General features: G+C 45.0%; 1 protein-coding gene across 1 annotated transcript; it reads right to left on the bottom strand.

The window, feature by feature from the left end:
* Positions 1-1,353: 1,353 nt before the first annotated feature.
* On the bottom strand, positions 1,354-4,981 carry LOC117054049 (olfactory receptor 1086-like). The gene is made up of 2 exons (XM_033162488.1): positions 4,029-4,981; positions 1,354-1,684 (listed from the first exon to the last, which is right to left on the bottom strand). The coding sequence occupies exons 1-2, from the start codon at positions 4,979-4,981 to the stop codon at positions 1,354-1,356; spliced, it is 1,284 nt and encodes a 427-aa protein (XP_033018379.1).
* Positions 4,982-18,757: the final 13,776 nt, after the last annotated feature.

Below are 18,757 nucleotides of genomic sequence, written 5' to 3'. Positions count from 1 at the left end.
GCAGAGGTTGGACGGCCCTCTGTCAGAGATTCTTTAGCTGAGATTGTTGGATTGCCAGAGGTTGGTCTAGATGACTTTTGCAGGGCCCTTCCATGATGCTGTGACACTTTTAGTTGGAATAGACTGGAAATCAGGTGGGTGGGGGCAGCAAGATGGTCTCTGGAGATGTGCAGCCTGCTGAACTAGGGCTTGTTCACCTCCACTTCTATTCTGCTTTTATATTTGCAGATAAAGCAGATGTTTCAGAGACTAGAGACCAGGTGTGAGTCAGTATAAGGCAGCTTAATATAGTCTGATATGTTCCACAGCTACTATGTTATGGTATGGAGACGGTAGCTCCATAGTAGTTTCTCTCTCCAGTAAACTCCCATTCCAAGGAAAGTCAACCGTAAGTGAGCACTCCAAAATATCTCACTGCTCAGGGATTGGGATGTGAAGAACAGAATTATAAACTCCATTGTGCATTGAAAAGTGTGGATTCAATAAGATTTGGGGTGGGTGGGGAGAAATCTCTTGTTCTGCCAGCCCCATAAATATTGTCCCATAAATGAATTTACAGTGGTTCCTCAGGTTACAGACGCTTCAGGTTGCAGTCGCTTCAGGTTACATACTTCGCTAACCCAGAAATAACGCTTCAGGTTAAGGACTTTGCCTCAGGATAAGAACAGAAATTGTGCTCTGGAGGCGCAGCAGCAGCGGGAGGCCCCATTAGCTAAAGTGATGCTTCAGGTTAAGAACAGTTTCAGGTTAAGGATGGGCCTCCAGAATGAATTAAGTTCTTAACCAGAGGTAAGGTAAAGGTAAAGGGACCCCTAACCATTAGGTCCAGTCGTGTCCGACTCTGGGCTTGCGGTGCTCATCTTGCTTTACTGGCTGAGGGAGCTGGTGTACAGCTTCCTGGTCATGTGGCCAGCATGACTAAGCCACTTCTGGTGAACCAGAGCAGCGCACGGAAATGCCGTTTACCTTCCCGCTGAAGCAGTACCTATTTATCTACTTACACTTTGATGTGCTTTCGAAATGCTAGGTAGGCAGGAGCAGGGACCGAGCAACAGGAGCTCACCCCATCATGGAGATTCGAACCGCCGACCTTCAGATCAGCAAGCCCTAGACTCAGTGGTTTGACCCACAGTGCCACCCGCGTCCCTAACCCAAAGTACCACTGTACTATTTATTGCATCTATAGGCTAACCCACCTTTTCCTGCAAAATTCAGAGAAGTGCAAATTTCAGCGTCTAGCAGAGTTCTTGTTCTCGTATCATTTCTGGAATTGTGAATGGGGCAGATTCACGTTCAAATGCATACCAGACTGAATTGCTTCCCTATCCCAAGTCCTCTCTGTGTCCTGTAAAGCTACTGACCTGGGAGCCCAGTGAGGCTGGGCGTTGGATTCTGCCCATCAGGAATGTTCAGCTCCAGGTCCTCCTTCCCCTTCAACCTCTGGCTTCTTCTGTACCAGCCTTTCCCTGCATCTGTCTGCTCCAGTTTCACGGGGCCAGAGCAAGCTGGCATCCGAGGGGCAAGGGAGGGCCTGGTCGGGGGGCTCTTGAAGGCAGATCCCTGCTTCCCAGATGAGCCACGGATGAGCCTGGGGGCTCCCTCTGCATTGCCTCCAACTAGCAGACTCTGGGCAGGGAGAGAGGAGTTATGCCCAGGAGGGACCCAAGGGACGCTTTCGTTGCAACTGCAACAAGCAAGTTAACAAGGAGGGTTGGGGGAAGAAAGCCACTTCCCCCTTGTGGGGGGGGGGAGTTTCTGGAAGCCCAGAGGAATGGAGCAATGGAGGTCCCAGGGGAGGCATTGCTCAGTGGCTTGAGATATTTCTACCCCACCTTTTAATGCGGAAAGGGAATATAAAATGTTGGATGTGTCATTGAAAATTCCACTCAATATTGATCCAGAGTAGAGTCCAGTGTATAGTTAGCCGAGCAAAAACTTAAACACATTGCAGGATTCCCCCCAAAAATAGACCAGAGGCAATTGTATTTCACACAGCAAAGCTTTACTTAGATTTGTTAAGTTTGAACCCTGAGATCTCTCCAAATGATTTTATCTTTTCCAGCGCTTCGGGAATGGTCTCTAATATTTCTTCTAATGATAGTATTATATCATCTGCCAATGCTTTTGTTTTGTAAGTTCTCTTTCCCACTGTTATTCTTTTGATTTCTACATCTTTTGCAGAAAGCTTTTCCCTTGGGAATTACAGGGACAAACGTACCTAAACTGTATAGAAACTTATTCATTTATGCTGCTACAGCAGCAAGAATGTTACTCGCCCAAAAGTGGAAAGAATCAGAAGTCCCAGCAAAGGGAGAACGGACACGAAAACTTATGGAATATGCAGAAATGACGAAACTTACCGGAACAATAAGAAATCAAGATAGCAAACTTTTATAAAAGTTTATTGAATATTTACAGATAAATTGTACAGATAAAGTTTATGGAATATTTACAGAGAAATTGTAAACAGATAAGAACCTTGGCAGGATTATTGTAATAACCAGCAGTTTTATAAGAGTCTATATTTAAAGTAGATGAATAAATGAGCAAATTAAGTTCATTAGGATATGCAGAAGATAGTAGAAATGAATTGAAGGAACTGCAGAAAGAGGGGGGAGGAAGTCAAGCTTTGAAATGTTAAAATGATTGTAAAATTAGTGAAATGTTATAAACCTGAAAAGCATAAATAAAATTTAAAAACAATCAAACACAAAAACAAGAAATACATTTAAAATGGGACTGAAATCCTAACAAGTGGACACTCATTGTAAAGACCCATTTATCCAGCTGCCAGAACAGAAATGTCTCTGTTTTCTCCCACTGGAAAGTGCAGATAATGGGCTCCTATCTTGACAGCAATGCTGTTTCACAGACCAGGGGCAGCCGCACTCCTCTGAGTTCCTGGTCTCAGGTCTCCCAAAGGTTGTTTCTGCTGTGGCCCAAGCTGTGAAAAGAAACAGGCCTATGAAAAGAGGACAACCTGTAAGGATATTATCCAAGAGCTATACTTATTTTAAATGCTGTTACCAAGTGATATGGTCTTGGGGAGTCGTGATGGATGGTATGTATGTGTATGTGTGGCTGTAAATTTCTAAATGAGTTTATGTGGCTGTAAATGGGGGGTGGCATTCAATTTCGTTGTACTATGTACAGTGACAATAAACTATCTATCTATCTATCTATCTATCTATCTATCTATCTATCTATCTATCTATTAGCATATATTGGCTCCTACATAGCCAATCATTCATGAAGAAGCCTTCTATGCAAATAAATACAACAATCTACAGTTAGAGTCTCTGGTTAGAGAAATGAGTTTTGACCAGCTGCCTACAGTTCTCTGAATATGGGAACTATAGGCACTTGTGGTGGACATGCCCAAAGGTGGCATATTTGGGGGAACAAGTCCTCAATGACATAAGTAAAATTACCCGTCTTCAGAACTTGTGTTACTCAATCCGTATTTCAATGAGAATCAGGACTTGTTGGATAAACCACTAACTGGATTTCTCTTTGTGGTTGTGGGTATGGTTATAGTCACATTCTGGAAGGACTTAAAAGGTGCCTACTTGAACGCTTGGTACAAGACAGTGTGGCCCTGGTGGAAAACTTGACTCACCAAGTAAGACCGGCCGGAGGAACAATTTACAGAGACATCTTTGTGGGAGAATGGTGAAGCTTCATTTCATTTACAAATTCTCCAGAAAACCAAGGACCAGTTCCTGAGATTTATCCTAACTTACACATCACTTAAGAGGAACATGCTTTGCAGATTAGTTGTGGTGTATGTACAGAAACATAGGTTTTCATAATACATTTGGGAGGTCCTCTGGGTAAATAACAAAAACGTGTTTATAAATTTGACCAAAATGGAGTCTACAGGAAATGGGTTTCTCCGTGGTCTTGGAGGATTACCTTGATACAGCACATACACAATGAAATAGGGTCAAATGCCTTCTAGAGCTCACTAAGGGCAATGGCGGGGTCAGAGGAGAACAGAGATGCCTTTGTCAAAGTCCACCTCTCACTTTCTCTGTGTAGAAGTGTATTCCTTCTTCTGCCCCCCGAGAACCTTCTTCAGGGCTTCTTTCACCTCCGTGTTGCGGAGGCTGTAGATGAGGGGGTTCAGCATCGGGGTGATGATGCAATAAAGTGTGGAGATCAGGGTGTCAACCTCCAAGGAGTAGCCTGCGCTGGGGCGGTTGTAGTTCACGTTGGCCATGCCAAAGTAGACGGTGACAACGATCATATGAGCAGCGCATGTGGAGAAGGCCTTGTGCCTGCCAGTATTTGAGCGGATCTGCAAGATGGCGGAGAGGATGTAGACGTACGAGAGGAGGATGAGCAAGAAGGGACTCAGGCCCATGAAGATGGAGGCCAAATGGAGGGTTATCTCGTTGGCGTAGGTGTCGCTGCAGGCAATCTTTAGGAGAGGCGGGACATCGCAGAAGATGTGGTCGATCTGGTTGGCCCCACAGAAGGACAAGTGGGTAGCCAAAGTGGTGTGGATGGCCGAGTCCAGGAAGCCCCAGATCCAAGAAGCGATGGCCAGCGGGATTCGCACCTGGCTGCTCATCAGGCTGCCATAATGCAGAGGTTGGCAAATGGCTGCATAGCGGTCGTAGGCCATGACGGCTAGCAGGGCACACTCGGATCCCGCAAAGGTCATCAGGAAGAACATCTGGGCCATGCACTGGTTGTAGGAAATGGTGTGCCTCTGTCGCAGAAAGTTGGTCAGGATCTTGGGGACGGTGACGGTTGAGTAGCAGAGGTCCAAGCAGGATAAATGGCTGAGGAAAAAGTACATGGGGCTGTGGAGGCGTGAATCCAGCTGGATCAAGGTGAGTATCATGGTGTTTCCAAGAACGGTGACCAAGTAAATTGCTAGGAACACGACAAAGAGGTAAATCTGGCCATGTGGGACACCTGAGAAGCCCAGGAAGATGAACTCCTCCACCTTGGTCTGATTCTTCACCTCCATGGGAAAGCTATTCTGCGTAGAGAAGGAGAAAGAAGGAGTGTGGAAGCAACAGGACGGACGTTTCTCTCTCACCAGGATGTAGGGATTGAGCCTCACCTCCTGCACTTGTTCTTATCACCGCAATTATTTTGTATTTATTGGATTTCTTATTCATCCATCCCCAGGAGGTCCTAGGAGAGGTAAAAATACAACATGGAGGGTCAGCTGTCTAGTGCTGTCCCAACATCTAATTGAGAAAAGCAAGGTTGTACATACAATTCCGTTGCCTAGCTCTCTGTTTCTGGGCACGATCCAAAGTGCTGGTAATGATTCATAAACCCTCAAACAGCTTAGCCCTAGACTATCTGCAACGTCCCATTTGAACCTGCCCAGGCTCTGAGATCTTTGGGGGAATGCCCTTTTCTTGGTCAGACACACCTGTTAGGGACATGGATAGTGCGGTATAGTCTAAAGTTAGTGAAGGTACAACCACTGCTGTCCCACAACCCACATCACAACCCCACACTTACCGGGGATGTCCTGCAGGTCCCAAATATAGGAATAGGAAGAATTTATTGGCCAAGTACATTTTCCAACATACTTGGAATTTTGCTTCGGCTACATTGCAATGTAAACATACCTTATCCAAACACTGTTCCACTGTTATCCATACAATGACACAGCAAAGAAACCCCACCCATAAATGGCCTCCCCTTCCACTGCACAACTACAAATTTAACAATTTAATGGCACAAGGGGAAAAAACTGTTCTGTGCCTAGCTGTTTTTGTGTATAAAGTCCTGTAGCGACATCCAGATGGAAGTAAGTCAAACAGGTGATGACCGGGATGCAAAGGATCTGTGACAATTCCCTCTGCTCTCTTCCTAACTCGGGTAGCATAGAATGTCTCTATTGAAGGCAAGCTAGCACCAATTACCCTTTCAGCAATTCTTAATGCTCGTTGGAGCCTTTTCTTGTCCATCTTGGAGGCTGTGCCGTACCAAGCAGTAATAGAATTACAGAGAACAGTTTCAATGATGCCACTGTAAAATTTAAGATCATACAATCCTACTTTCCCCCACATATACAACAATGCGGTTGTTGACTAATAGCAACGGGCGGAGGGTGTGACGGTAACATGAAGGTGCTGGAGGTGAAGTAGTTAAACCTGGTTACCAATCAGAACTCAGAGGGGGTGAAGTCAGAGTGACAGTTAGTTGGCCGTTGAGAGAGAGAGGGAGTGGGTTGTGGGAGTGGGTTGGAATTGAGAGGTTGGTTGGAGTGAGTTAGGAAAGAGTGTGGGTAGGTGAAGTAACAGGAAAACTGAGTCAAGACCAGTTAGGAGAATAGAAAACAAGTAAATAGCTGAGAGGTGGTTAAGTGAGGGAGAGCCAGAAGAGGGAGTTACAGGTCTGGAAAGACACCCATGTTTGACATTGTCCGCAATCGTTTCTGAAACCACATGCTTGTTATTCTGTAATAAATAAATGTACGTTTTGATGTTACCATTTAACCCTGAATGGACTCAATAGATTTACCAGGTAGGTAGGGCGTGGTTGTTGGCAGCGAGAGAAGAGAGCGTGGTGCTGTAGCAGTGGCCCAAAGGGGCCACAATGAATATGATAATGTGAACCCCAATAAATCATTTAATATGCTTCTAATAGAGTATTAAGGTAACCTGCTGCTTTAAGGAACCAGATGATTTGGTATGAGACCTTCCCTACAGGGAAAGTAGTACAGCGAAGACGTCAATCACACAAAGATGCCATTCATAAGCCAGAACATAAGTTGATACATGAAAATGGCTACACGTAGCACTGGTTCCCATGCATTGCACACTAACAGAATGTAACAATCTCTGAGAATCAGGGTTTAGTTAACAATGCTTATTGCGTATGCGTATTAGATTAGGTAATGTACATGCGTACTAAACTGAAATGAGGTAATGAAATATGATTGGTTAATTTGAAATCCTTTGTCTGAAATGTTATAAATACCCCTGCCCAGACCTTTGGGCGGGGTTGCAGTCTTTGCGAAACCATTTCCACTGTAACCCTTATTGCTTTGCAATAAAGAAAACAAAATGGACTCCTAGCTCCTTTGTCTCAGAGTTTTATTGGCATAGCTCAGAAGAAGGGTATTTCGCTCAGTGCAACAGTGGCACAGGGATCAATCGACGGTGAAACGTCCAGGGACCCTGTTTGCAAATGCCACAGAGGGTGATCCCCAGTACCAGGGAAAATATACAAGGCGGTCTTAGAATTTTAGCATATACAAGGGTTTATGTTTGTTGTCTTACTTGTGCCAATAAAGGTGTTGTGTTGTATTGTATATACAAGGTGGTCATGTTACACAAAGCACAGATATATCCCTCTCTCAATAACATGCACACTACTTGAGCAAACCTTCTTTCAGAAAAGCCCATAGGTGGGAGAAAGGAGATATCCGCCACAAGCTCCACCGAGCTGGCAGGCAGCAATAGCTTGAATCTGCAGGAATACCCCAGTGGCTCCTTCTCCTTCTCCTCCTTCTCCTTCTCCTTCTCCTTCTCCTTCTCCTTCTCCTTCTCCTTCTCCTTCTCCTTCTCCTTCTCCTTCTCCTTCTCCTTCTCCTCCTCCTCCTCCTCCTCCTCCTCCTCCTCCTCCTCCTCCTCCTCCTCCTTCTTCGTACATAAGAATCTAAGAACAGCCTGGTGGGTGAAGCCAATGGCCCATCCAGTCCAGCATGCTGTCTTCACAGTGGTCCACCAGATGCCCCAATGGGAAACCAGAAGCAAGATCCAAGCAGAATAGCAACACCCCACTTCTTGTGGTTTCCAGCAACTGAGATTCAGCAGCATTGCTGCCTCTGGCTGTGGAGGAAGAACATTAGCCATGGTGGCTAGCAACCTTCCAAGAGCCCTGTCAGGGAACTGCCTCATGGCCTGCTGAGGAGAATGGAGGGTCCGTTAGCATACAGAGAGCAGCAATTGAGCAGCAGCATCAATTGCTTGGAAGGCATCTTCTTCCACATCAGCCTGCTTGCTCCCTTAGAGCTGCTGGAAGAGAGGGGATTCTTCCTCATTTCCCACCTGCATTTGAAGCAGAACTTGGCAGGATGTGAGAGAGGGGCCTTTTCTGCAATCAAACTGAGATTGTGGGACATCTTGCACAGAAGAGTCACTCATTCCAACCTGCTTATTCTTTCCATAGCTTAACATCTATTTATGTCAGCAAGGATTTGCCTAGACAGGTTAAAGCTCTTATGCTGGAGAACCCTCCTTTGAGCTGTTTCGATCTATTGCGCCTGCCTGTACTTTTCATTTTGCTCTTTCAGCTTATGCTTTGTTATTCCTGCCATTGTGGAATGTGGAATGAATGGGGGACTGGACCGGGCACAATTTTAGAAAAGAGTAAATAACGAATTTGCATAAAGCAAACTATGTACACAACTTTTGGAACTGCTCTCAAATGCCAAATATTTTTGGAAACCTGTTGAGGCTAGTATTTGTGATATGTTAGGACATCATATCCCATTAGAAGCCAAAATATCCCTATTGCTTTATCCCAGGATGTTGCCCCAGAAAATGATCGAGAAATAGTAATCAGCATTATAACTGCTGCAAAGATTGTGATAGCTAAAAATGAGAGGCATGAGAACGGTTTGGGGGGGGGGGAAACCTAGCATATAGTAAAAACGATTAAATTAGCGTATTATAAAAGAATATATACAAATCAACCTAATAGATTTTGGGGGGAATTGATATGTTTTGGAATAGTAAGTTTACTGACAAAAGCCTTGTGCTGCTTTCAACCTGTTTTAATGGTATGAATATTTCTTTATGGATATTTTGGTTTACTGAATCTAAATTTACTGAATCTAAATTTAAAAGTTAAAAAATAAAAGAGGAAATAGTCAAATAATGTTTCTGTTCAAGATAAGATGTTATTTGTAACGAACAATACATTTACCATGTCACAACTGGAGGCAGAGATAAGAAATACATCCTGTTCAGATGCAGGATGTATTTCTAAGGTAGGGTCTCCAGCTGTTGTTGGACTACAATCTCCATCATCCCTAGCTAGCAGGAGCAGTGCTCAGGGATGATGGGAGTTGTAGTCCCAAAACATCTGGAGGGTGCCAAATGGACGAAGGCTGCTCCAAGGGCATCTCCAGGCTGCTGCTGTTTTGCAGGAGGGTTTAAAGCACAGACCCTGAAGTTAGATCTGTGCGATTAAAGTGGATTAATGCACTCGGTTGCCCTAGCACAACTCATCCACAGTTCAAGAAGGATACTGACAAGCTGGAACGTGTCCAGAGGAGGGCAACCAAAATGGTCCAAGGCCTGGAAACGATGCCTTATGAGGAACGGCTTAGGGAGCTGGGTATGTTTAGCCTGGATAAGAGAAGGTTAAGGGGTGATAGGATAGCCATGTTCAAATATATAAAAGGATGTCATCTAGAGGAGGGAGAAAGGTTGTTTTCTGCTGCTCCAGAGAAGCGGACACGGGGCAATGGATTCAAACTACAAGAAAGAAGATTCCACCTAAACATTAGGAAGAACTTCCTGACAGTAAGAGCTGTTCGGCAGTGGAATTTGCTGCCAAGGAGTGTGGTGGAGTCTCCTTCTTTGGAGGTCTTTAAGCGGAGGCTTGACAGCCATCTGTCAGGAATGCTTTGATGGTGTTTCCTGCTTGGCAGGGGGTTGGACTGGATGGCCCTTGGGGTCTCTTCCAACTCTAGGATTCTAGGATTCTATGATTCATCCATGTCAAAGAAGAAGCTGAGGTTTGGAAACCGATAGGGCAGTACAGAGAAGAAGGGGGGGAAAGGGGGGGAATGAGTGACTAACAGGAAGAAGATGCATAAACCCTCAGCAAGGAAGTCAGGGTGAATGAGCGTGACCATGCCAACACCCTGCCAAAGCAAACCAGAACAAACACTCAATAAAGACTACTTGCATATAATCTGACCTCTGCATATGCTTTCTGCAGCCAAAGTAGGATGAACCAGTGGCGTAGCAAGGGGGGGCAATGGGGGGATTCGCCCCGGGTTCCAGCCTGGGGGGGGGGTGACACTCGGCGCCACCTCCTGCAAGTGCAACTCCCAAGCCACCACCTGGCAGCCGCCATACAGAAGGGGTGCCGGGCGGTGACTTGGGAGTCCGAATGGACTGTGCATGTCTGAACATACGCAGTCTGTGCGGGCTGCTGCACTTGCGCACACAGTTCGTCTGGGCTGCCGGGCCGGGAGCCCCCCATCCGTGCGGTCCGTAAGGCTGCACGAGTTGCCGGGCGCGAGCAGCCGCTACACGGACAGGGGGCCGCTCGCGCCAGGCAGCCCGGCCGGACCCCGCTCCGCAGCGCATTTGTCGTGACGTCACAATGTGTGTGCGCTACGGAGCGACGGGGTGCCGCTGCACTTGAGGCTCCCGGCAGCCAAGCGGCTTGGTTCGCCACTGGGATGAACAAACGATAAGCAGCTTTTCTGGCGAAGCCCTTGATCAAAGGTGTGCCCTCCAGGTGTTGCTGGACTATAACTCCCATCAGAATGCTGGATCAGGCCAATGGCCCATCGAGCCCAGCATCCTCTTCTCACAGTGGCCAACCAGATGCCTGTGGGAAACCAGAAATCAGGATTCGAACGCAAGAGCCGTCTCTCCTCCTGTGGTTTCCAGCAACTGGTGTTCAGAAGCCTCTAGCTGTGGAGGCAGAGCACAGCCATCCTGGCTAGCGATCATTAGGAACCCTCTCCTCCTCCCTGAACTTTTCTAATCCTCTTTGAAAGCTATCCAAGGATCCGCTTAGGTCAGTGCCAGATTTACGTATAAGCAAAACAAGCTAAAGCTTAGGGCCCCACTCTCTTTTAAAAAATTTAAAGTAAAAGAAAAAACAAAACACCTGGATGTACATTTCCAAAATTTAAGTTAAAAAACAAATAAAACAAAACCTACATACAGCAACCGTGTTTTGTGTTGTGTAGGCTCCTATGATGTAAATCATGGGCCCCGCCTGCTAGCCTGCTCCCTCAAATATCACTGGTTTGCTCATTTCTATATATGGGGTACCTACATTCTGCATGTGCAAATGGCTTGAGATACCTATTAGGTCCATCAATTACCATATAGCATACATTCAACAACAAAAAACAGCCACAATTTGTTGTTGACAAAGGACAGCTAGACATATCAAGGACCCCATTACCTTCAGTAGCTTAGGGTCTCACCAAACCTAAATCCAGCCCTGGCTTAAATCCTTCAGTTGTGTGCGCACAAAGACTTCCCCATTGCAAATGACACTTAAGAGGTGAGAACAGCATCCCAGCTTTCCCTAAGACTCCTGGCTAGAAGTTCACCTCAGCAGCCCCCTATCATTGCCCTCGTCTTACCTGCGCAAGGTCAGGAATCGTGTCCTGTGCTCCCTGAGCTGTGAAGCTGCTAAGAGCTGGAGCAGGTATTTCATGCTTTGTGTGTCCCAGGGGGAACATGCTCCCGTTGCCGGCGGAGGTGAGAAATCTGGGGAAATGTACACAGCCCAGTGGGATTGATGTCAGCGGGACCCATCACAAAGTAGATGAAGTTCTCCAGAAGATGTCATCATCATTATCCTCCTCATCAGATTTATTACCCAGCCTTCTCCAGAAGGTCCCAGTGAGGGCTTCAGCAAGACAAAATACATCATTAAGAACAGTTCAAAATAAATTAAAACAAATAAGAACATAGGAGGAACCTCCAGCTGGATCAGGCCAATGGCCCATCTAGTCCAGCATCACAATGGCCAGACAGATGCCTCTTCTGGGAAATCAGGGAGCTGAACATGAATACATGAGCACTGGTTTCCAGAAACTAGTCTCATATAACCAATATGCTTATGGCTAATTAATGCATGAAGGGGTTAATACCATAGAGTAAGCTGTCCTGCCAGGCTTAGCTCTGTCCACTTCCCCTCACTTGGGGAGGAACTAGGTAATCAAGTTGTTGTTCTCTTTCAGTGTAACTGAGAAGATCAATGTGTGAGGAGGTCTGAGCTGTTTCCTCCAGTTTACATCTCTCTCTCCAGCCACTCTTGAGTTCCTATGTTAATCATTTAGGAACTGACATCATTTTGTAGAAAAGCCATTTTTTTTACTGCCCGTGTGACTTTTCTGGCTGATGTATGTAAAAGCACAGGAACCTGACCTTTTTGTTGTTGTTCAGTCGTTCAGTCGTGTCCGACTCTTCGTGACCCCATGGACCAGAGCACGCCAGGCACGCCTATCCTCCACTGCCTCCCGCAGTTTGGCCAAACTCATGCCAGTGGCCTCAAGAACACTGTCCAACCATCTCGTCCTCTGTCATCCCCTTCTCCTTGTGTCCTCCATCTTTCCCAACATCAGGGTCTTTTCCAGGGAGTCTTCTCTTCTCATGAGGTGGCCAAAGTACTGGAGCCTCAACTTCAGGATCTGTCCTTCCAGTGAGCACTCAGGGCTGATTTCTTTAAGGATGGATAAGTTTGATCTTCTTGCAGTCCATGGGACTCTCAAGAGTCTCCTCCAGCACCATAATTCAAAAGCATCCATTCTTCGGCGATCAGCCTTCTTGATGGTCCAGCTCTCACTTCCATACATTACTACTGGGAAAACCATAGCTTTAACTATACGGACCTTTGTTGGCAAGGTGATGTCTTTGCTTTTTAAGATGCTGTCTAGGTTTGTCATTGCTTTTCTGTCTAGGTTTCTCATTGCTTTTCTCCTTTTAAGTGTTAGTAAGTAAATCTTTTCCCATGCTGGGGGAAGAGGGAAGTTCTGGAACTCACTTCGCCCTCAAATATGGAAGGGCATATTGATGACAAACCTAGACAGCATCTTACAAAGCAGAGACATCACCAAAAGCCTGTATAGTTAAAGCTATGGTGTTCCCAGTAGTGATGTATGGAAGTGAGAGCTGGACCATAAAGAAGACTGATCGCCGAAGAATGGATGCTTTTGAATTCTGGCGATGGAGGAGACTCTTGAGAGTCCCATGGACTGCAAGAACATCAAACCTCTCCATTCTGAAGGAAATCATCCCTGAGTGCTCACTGGAAGGACAGATCCTGAAGCTGAGGCTCCAGTACTTTGGCCACCTCATGAGAAGAGAAGACTCCCTGGAAAAGACCCTGATGTTGGGAAAGATGGAGGGCACAAGGAGAAGGGGCGGACAGAGGATGAGATGGTTGGACAGTGTTCTCGAAGCGACTGGCATGAGTTTGGCAAAACTGCGGGAGGCAGCGGAAGACAGGAGTGCCTGGCGTGCTCTGGTCCATGGGGTCACGAAGAGTCGGACACGACTGAACGACTGAACAACAAAAGCAGCCCATATTTCCATGCATATTTTGTGCCTTGAATCCTCTGCTAGAGTTCTGTTACCAAAGAATACTTGCCTCAAACCTGGATCTAGGCATCCAGGAATTTCCCCTTTTATACCTATTTTCCCCTAGAATCAACACAACTGTGGCAGTAGAGCACAGCTATCATGGCTAGTGGCCACCAATAGCCCTTCCCTTCCCCATGAATTTGCCCAATCCTGTTCTAAAGCCATCCAAGTTGGTGGCCATCTCTGCCTCCTGTGGGAGGGAGTTCCACAGTTAAAATCTGCCCTGTGTGAAGAATGAAAGGCACAAATACAGGATGGGTGACACCTGGCTTGAGAGCAGTACATGTGAAAAGGATCTAGGAGTCTTGGTAGACCACAAACTTGACATGAGTCAACAGTGTGATGCAGCAGCTAAAGAAGCCAATGCAATTCTGGGCTGCATCAATAGGAGTATAGCATCTAGATCAAGGGAAGTAATAGTACCACTATATTCCGCTCTGGTCAGACCTCACCTGGAATACTGTGTCCAGTTCTGGGCACCACAGTTCAAGAAGGATACTGACAAGCTGGAACGTGTCCAGAGGAGGGCAACCAAAATGCTCCAAGGCCTGGAAACGATGCCTTATGAGGAACGGCTTAGGGAGCTGGGTATGTTTAGCCTGGATAAGAGAAGTTTAAGGGGTGATATGATAGCCATGTTCAAATATATAAAAGGATATATGGAGGAGGGAGAAAGGTTGTTTTCTGCTGCTCCAGAGAAGCGGACATGGGGCAATGGATTCAAACTACAAGAAAGAAGATTCCACCTAAACATTAGGAAGAACTTCCTGACAGTAAGAGCTGTCCGGCAGTGGAATTTGCTGCCAAGGAGTGTGGTGGAGTCTCCTTCTTTGGAGGTCTTGAAGCGGAGGCTTGACAGCCATCTGTCAGGAATGCTTTGATGGTGTTTCCTGCTTGGCAGGGGGTTGGCTGGATGGCCCTTGTGGTCTCTTCCAACTCTTGGATTCTATGATTCTAAGAAGTTCTTCCTTTTTTTTCTTTTCTGAATCTTCCCACATTCAGCTGCGTCAGATGTTCCTGTGTTCTAACGATAGGAGAGAGAAAACCTTTCCCCTACCCACTGTCTCCCTGCTATGCTTATTTTAATTAAACTTCTACCATGTCTCCTCTCCCTCATCTTTTCTCTAAACTAAAAAAAACCCAAACGCTGAAATCTTTGCTCATAGGAATCCTGCCAACTCCTTGATTGTTTCGACAGCTCTTTTCTCCCCCCGCCTCCTTTTTTGTATATATATATATATATATAATTAATTTTTCTGTTTTACAATTTAAAATACTCATTTTACATCCTTACGATAGCAATGACTTCCCTTCTTCTCTTTCCACGGTTCATTTTACATATCACAAATCCCTGCATATTTTACAAAAAGCAATACCATTCAGTCTTCCATAATTGCATCCATCAAAGCTGATTTACATTGTTGGATTTATCTTAACGCTGCCAGCGTTTTCAGGTGTACACAATTATTTCCCATATATTTAATAAACATTTTCCAATCTTCTCTAAATGTATGTTCTTCTTGTTCTCTTATTCTGTATGTTAAGTCTGTGAGTTGTGGATGTTCTGTCAACTTATTTGCTATTCTTCTTTGGTTGGGACTTCGCTTGTTTTCCATTCTGGGGCTAACAAAACACGGGCCGCAGTTGTTGCATACATACCGTATTTTTTGCTCCATAGGGCGCACCTCATTTTTAGAGGAGGAAACAAGAAAAAAAAATTTTTTTCTGGTTTTCTTCCTCTAAAAGCCCTGGGTTTTTTTTTTTTTTTGAGGACCAGTTAAAAGTTTTACAGCTTTTTTTTTTTTTGCAAAGGGGAAAGCCCTGGTTTTTTGAGGATCAGCTAAAAGTTTTGCAGCTCCTTTTCCAAAGGGGGAAAAGCAAAGAGGAAAAGCTCTGTTTTTATGGGGTTCAACTCACATTTCTGCAGCTTCTAAAGGAAAGGGAGCCTTTTCTACTGTTTCCAGACAGATAATCTAATCAGCCAGTCACATGTTGCTGGGGAAACAAACAACCTCCCTCTGCAGCACATTCAACAATGGAAGGTGGGGCTGAAAGGGAGCCAGGGACTCTTATCTCTCTCCCGATCTCTTGCTGATCAGCTGCTGAGCGGGGTCCTTTCAACACCCCCTTTTCTCTTTGTAAAATAAAAAGCACAATCCTCTTTTGGCCCCTGGGAAATTCAGCTCCAGGAACCATGCATTCGCTCCATAAGATGCACAGATATTTCCCCTTACTTTTTAGGAGGAAAAAATTGCGTCTTATGGAGCGAAAAATAAGGTAAATAACATTTTTGGACACCTGGCCATTTCAATCTGAGTTATCTTCAAGAAGAAAGACTCTGGTTTTTGGGATAAGCACTTTTAAACATCCCCCCCCCCAATTCATTACGGATCATCTCCCAATACTCTTTTTGGTAGCTCTTTTCTGAACCTTTTCCAGCACTGCAATTTTGAGGTGAGGCAACCAGAACTTCACACAGTATTCCAAATGCAGTCACACCATAGATTTGTATACTGCCATTATGATAATGACACTCTTGTGTTCAATTCCTTCCCTAATGACCCCCAGCATAGAATTTGCCCTTTTCACGGCTGCAGCACACTGGATCGACATCTTCATTGAGCTGTCTACTGTGACCTCAAGGTCTTCCTCCTGGTCCGTCAATTCTGGTTCAGACCTCATCAGCGTGTATGTGGAATTAAGAAATTTATTTTGCTCCAACAAACTTGCTTACATTGAATTGCATTCACCATTGTAATGCCCACTCAGTTTGGAGAGGTCCTTTCGGAGCTCTTTGGAATCTTTTTGTTTGTTTGTTTGTTTTAACAACCCTAAATACAATTTAGGGTCTCCCTGGAAAAGAACCTGATGTTGGGAAAGATAGAGGGCACAAGGAGAAGGGGATGACAGAGGATGAGATGGTGGGACAGTGTTCTCGAAGCGACTGGCATGAGTTTGGCCAAACTGCGGGAGGCAGTGGAAGATAGGAGTGCCTGGCGTGCTCTGGTCCATGGGGTCACGAAGAGTCGGACACGACTGAACGACTGAACAACAACAAAATACAATTTAGCGTCATCAGCGAACTTGACCACCTCCCAGCTCAGTCTAGAACATTTATGAACAACTTTAAAAGCACATGTGCCAATATCAATAATTGGGGGACGACGACAACGACTCAGCTTTCTACATTTCTGCATTTGGAGAACTATCTGTTTGTCCCTATTCTGTTTCTTCTTCTTGTTGTTGTTCAGTCATTCAGTCGTGCCCGACTCTTCGTGACCCCATGGACCAGAGCACGCCAGGCACGCCTATCCTTCACTGCCTCTCGCAGTTTGGCCAAACTCATGTTAGTAGCTTCAAGAACACTGTCCAACCATCTCATAACTTTTATATGCCTGTTGTCTTTGTCCGCGGAGTTTTCTTGGCAGGGATACTGGAGTGGCTTGCCAGTTCCTCCTCAAGGTGGATCACGTTTGGTCCAAACTGTCCACTATGACCTGTCCATAGCTTCCCTGAGTAATTCTTTTTTTTTTTTTTTTACAAATCATATTTATTGTGGTTTCCCATTAAACAAAATCATATGAAACATTCCAAATTACATTCCAAATTATTTCTCCAATTATAAAACAAAAAGAAAGGTTCCAAATTGTCCAGATTATTACTTTAAATTTTGTTTTAGGGTTCCCATGCTTCAAATTCCAGAGGCTCTATTATCATAACTATTACTTTGCTTTCACTTCCAAAATATTTTCACAGTCACTGATATATCCAACAAGTAAGATAAGTCCAAACAAACAGTATCGCTGTGTGATTTTAAGTCTGTACTCCACATTCCTTCCTTCTCCCTTGCTGGTTGAAATCCAAAAGTCACATTTGGACGGTCGCCATCTTCTTCTTTATTATTTTCATATATTTTCCCACTTTTAAAAGCCCCGATCTGCACCAGCTTATAAATCTTCGGAGGGTTAGCCATCTCACTTATAAATCATCACGTAAAAAGAGAAAGGAATGCGGCAAAATCCTCCTTCGATCTCACTTTGCAGTCCGGGCATAATTCTAACTGCGTCATTTCTGGGCAGTCAACCAAATTCTTCCAATTAAAGTCCGTCAATGTCCAAGGGGTTCATCTTTTGCCAAAAATTACAGATAAGAATGCTCTTCTCTCTTTCAGATGTTGACAAAAACTTTCCACTCGAAGGGAATAGCGTCTCTTTTTCATATTCACACATTTATAGATTAATACTTCAAATATTTTCCTCCATATTCAATTTTTCAGTCCTTCAAATCTCACTTGTTATATAAACATTGGGTCTTCTGGGGGGCGGGGGTATTTGCCCAGTATAGAATCATACAATCACATAGTCCAGGGCTCCTCCCCCCCTTCTGTCCCGTTTCACATACCGATACAGTCGTAATTTCTCATCCTCTTCTTTTCAAACAGTGGCTGGATTCTTTAGCAAAATGCTTTCTCCTCTTTCGTTTGAAGCATGCCCAAGGCTACTCACTAATTTATATTTCTTAGCGTTGGGAATCTCGGATGGACAGGCCGGTCGCAGGAGTGCCGAACCAAAAAACCCATGGGGGCTTTCTGCCCAGGCTCCCCTGCTCTTTTTCCCAAAGGGTCAGAGCAGGTTTTGGAGCACCGCGGGCAAGCTGCCCTTCCCACATTCCTGGGAAGGTAGGGAGGCTGCATACTCCCAAAACAGCCTCAAATTTCCCCTTGGGGGTCGGGAGCAGATGGAATTCCGACCATACCAGTCCGTAACCGGAACCGGAACCTCCCAGAGTAATTCAAGCCCCTTCGCCATGACAAGGCAGTGATCCATGAAGGGGACTCTGTTTCTTGAAACTTAACCAATTCCTAATCCACAAGAAGACCTCTCCTCACATCCCTTGACTGATAAGATTACTCAGGAGTCTTTGGTGAGGGACTCTGTCAAAAGCTTTTTCAAAATCCAAGCACACTATGTCAACCAGATCACCTCTCCCTATATGCTTGTTGACACTTTCAAAGAACTCTTGATAGGTTTGTGAGACAGGACTTTCCCTTGCAGAAACCATGCTGGCTTTGCTTCAGCAGGGCTTGTTCTTCTATAGTAATATACAGTACATTGAAATTAAACAATGGCGTTCAAAAGTGGAAAGAGGAGAGAGGGAGGTACAGTTCAATCAGGTATGTTTTATTGAATTAACTCTTTTGCTCCTTAGAATTAAGGCCTGTGGGTGCACTTTAAAAAATAAATAAAATCAAGACTTTTTAAAAGCAAATTTAACGTAACAGCCCAGTAAAAAATATTTAATAATTTGTTTATTTCATAATAAAGGATTCTGCTGCTTTAGTCCTGCTTGTAAACTGCTTTGAGCTTCCATTGCAACCAAGCAGTGAATAAATATTGTGAAATCAATCAATCAATCAATCAATCAAT

This window comes from Lacerta agilis, chromosome 10 (assembly GCF_009819535.1).
Source record: "Lacerta agilis isolate rLacAgi1 chromosome 10, rLacAgi1.pri, whole genome shotgun sequence".
Lineage (NCBI taxonomy): Eukaryota > Metazoa > Chordata > Lepidosauria > Squamata > Lacertidae > Lacerta > Lacerta agilis.
The sequence above is the reverse complement of the archived record's forward strand: the minus strand, read 5'-3'. Positions and strand labels throughout refer to the sequence as shown.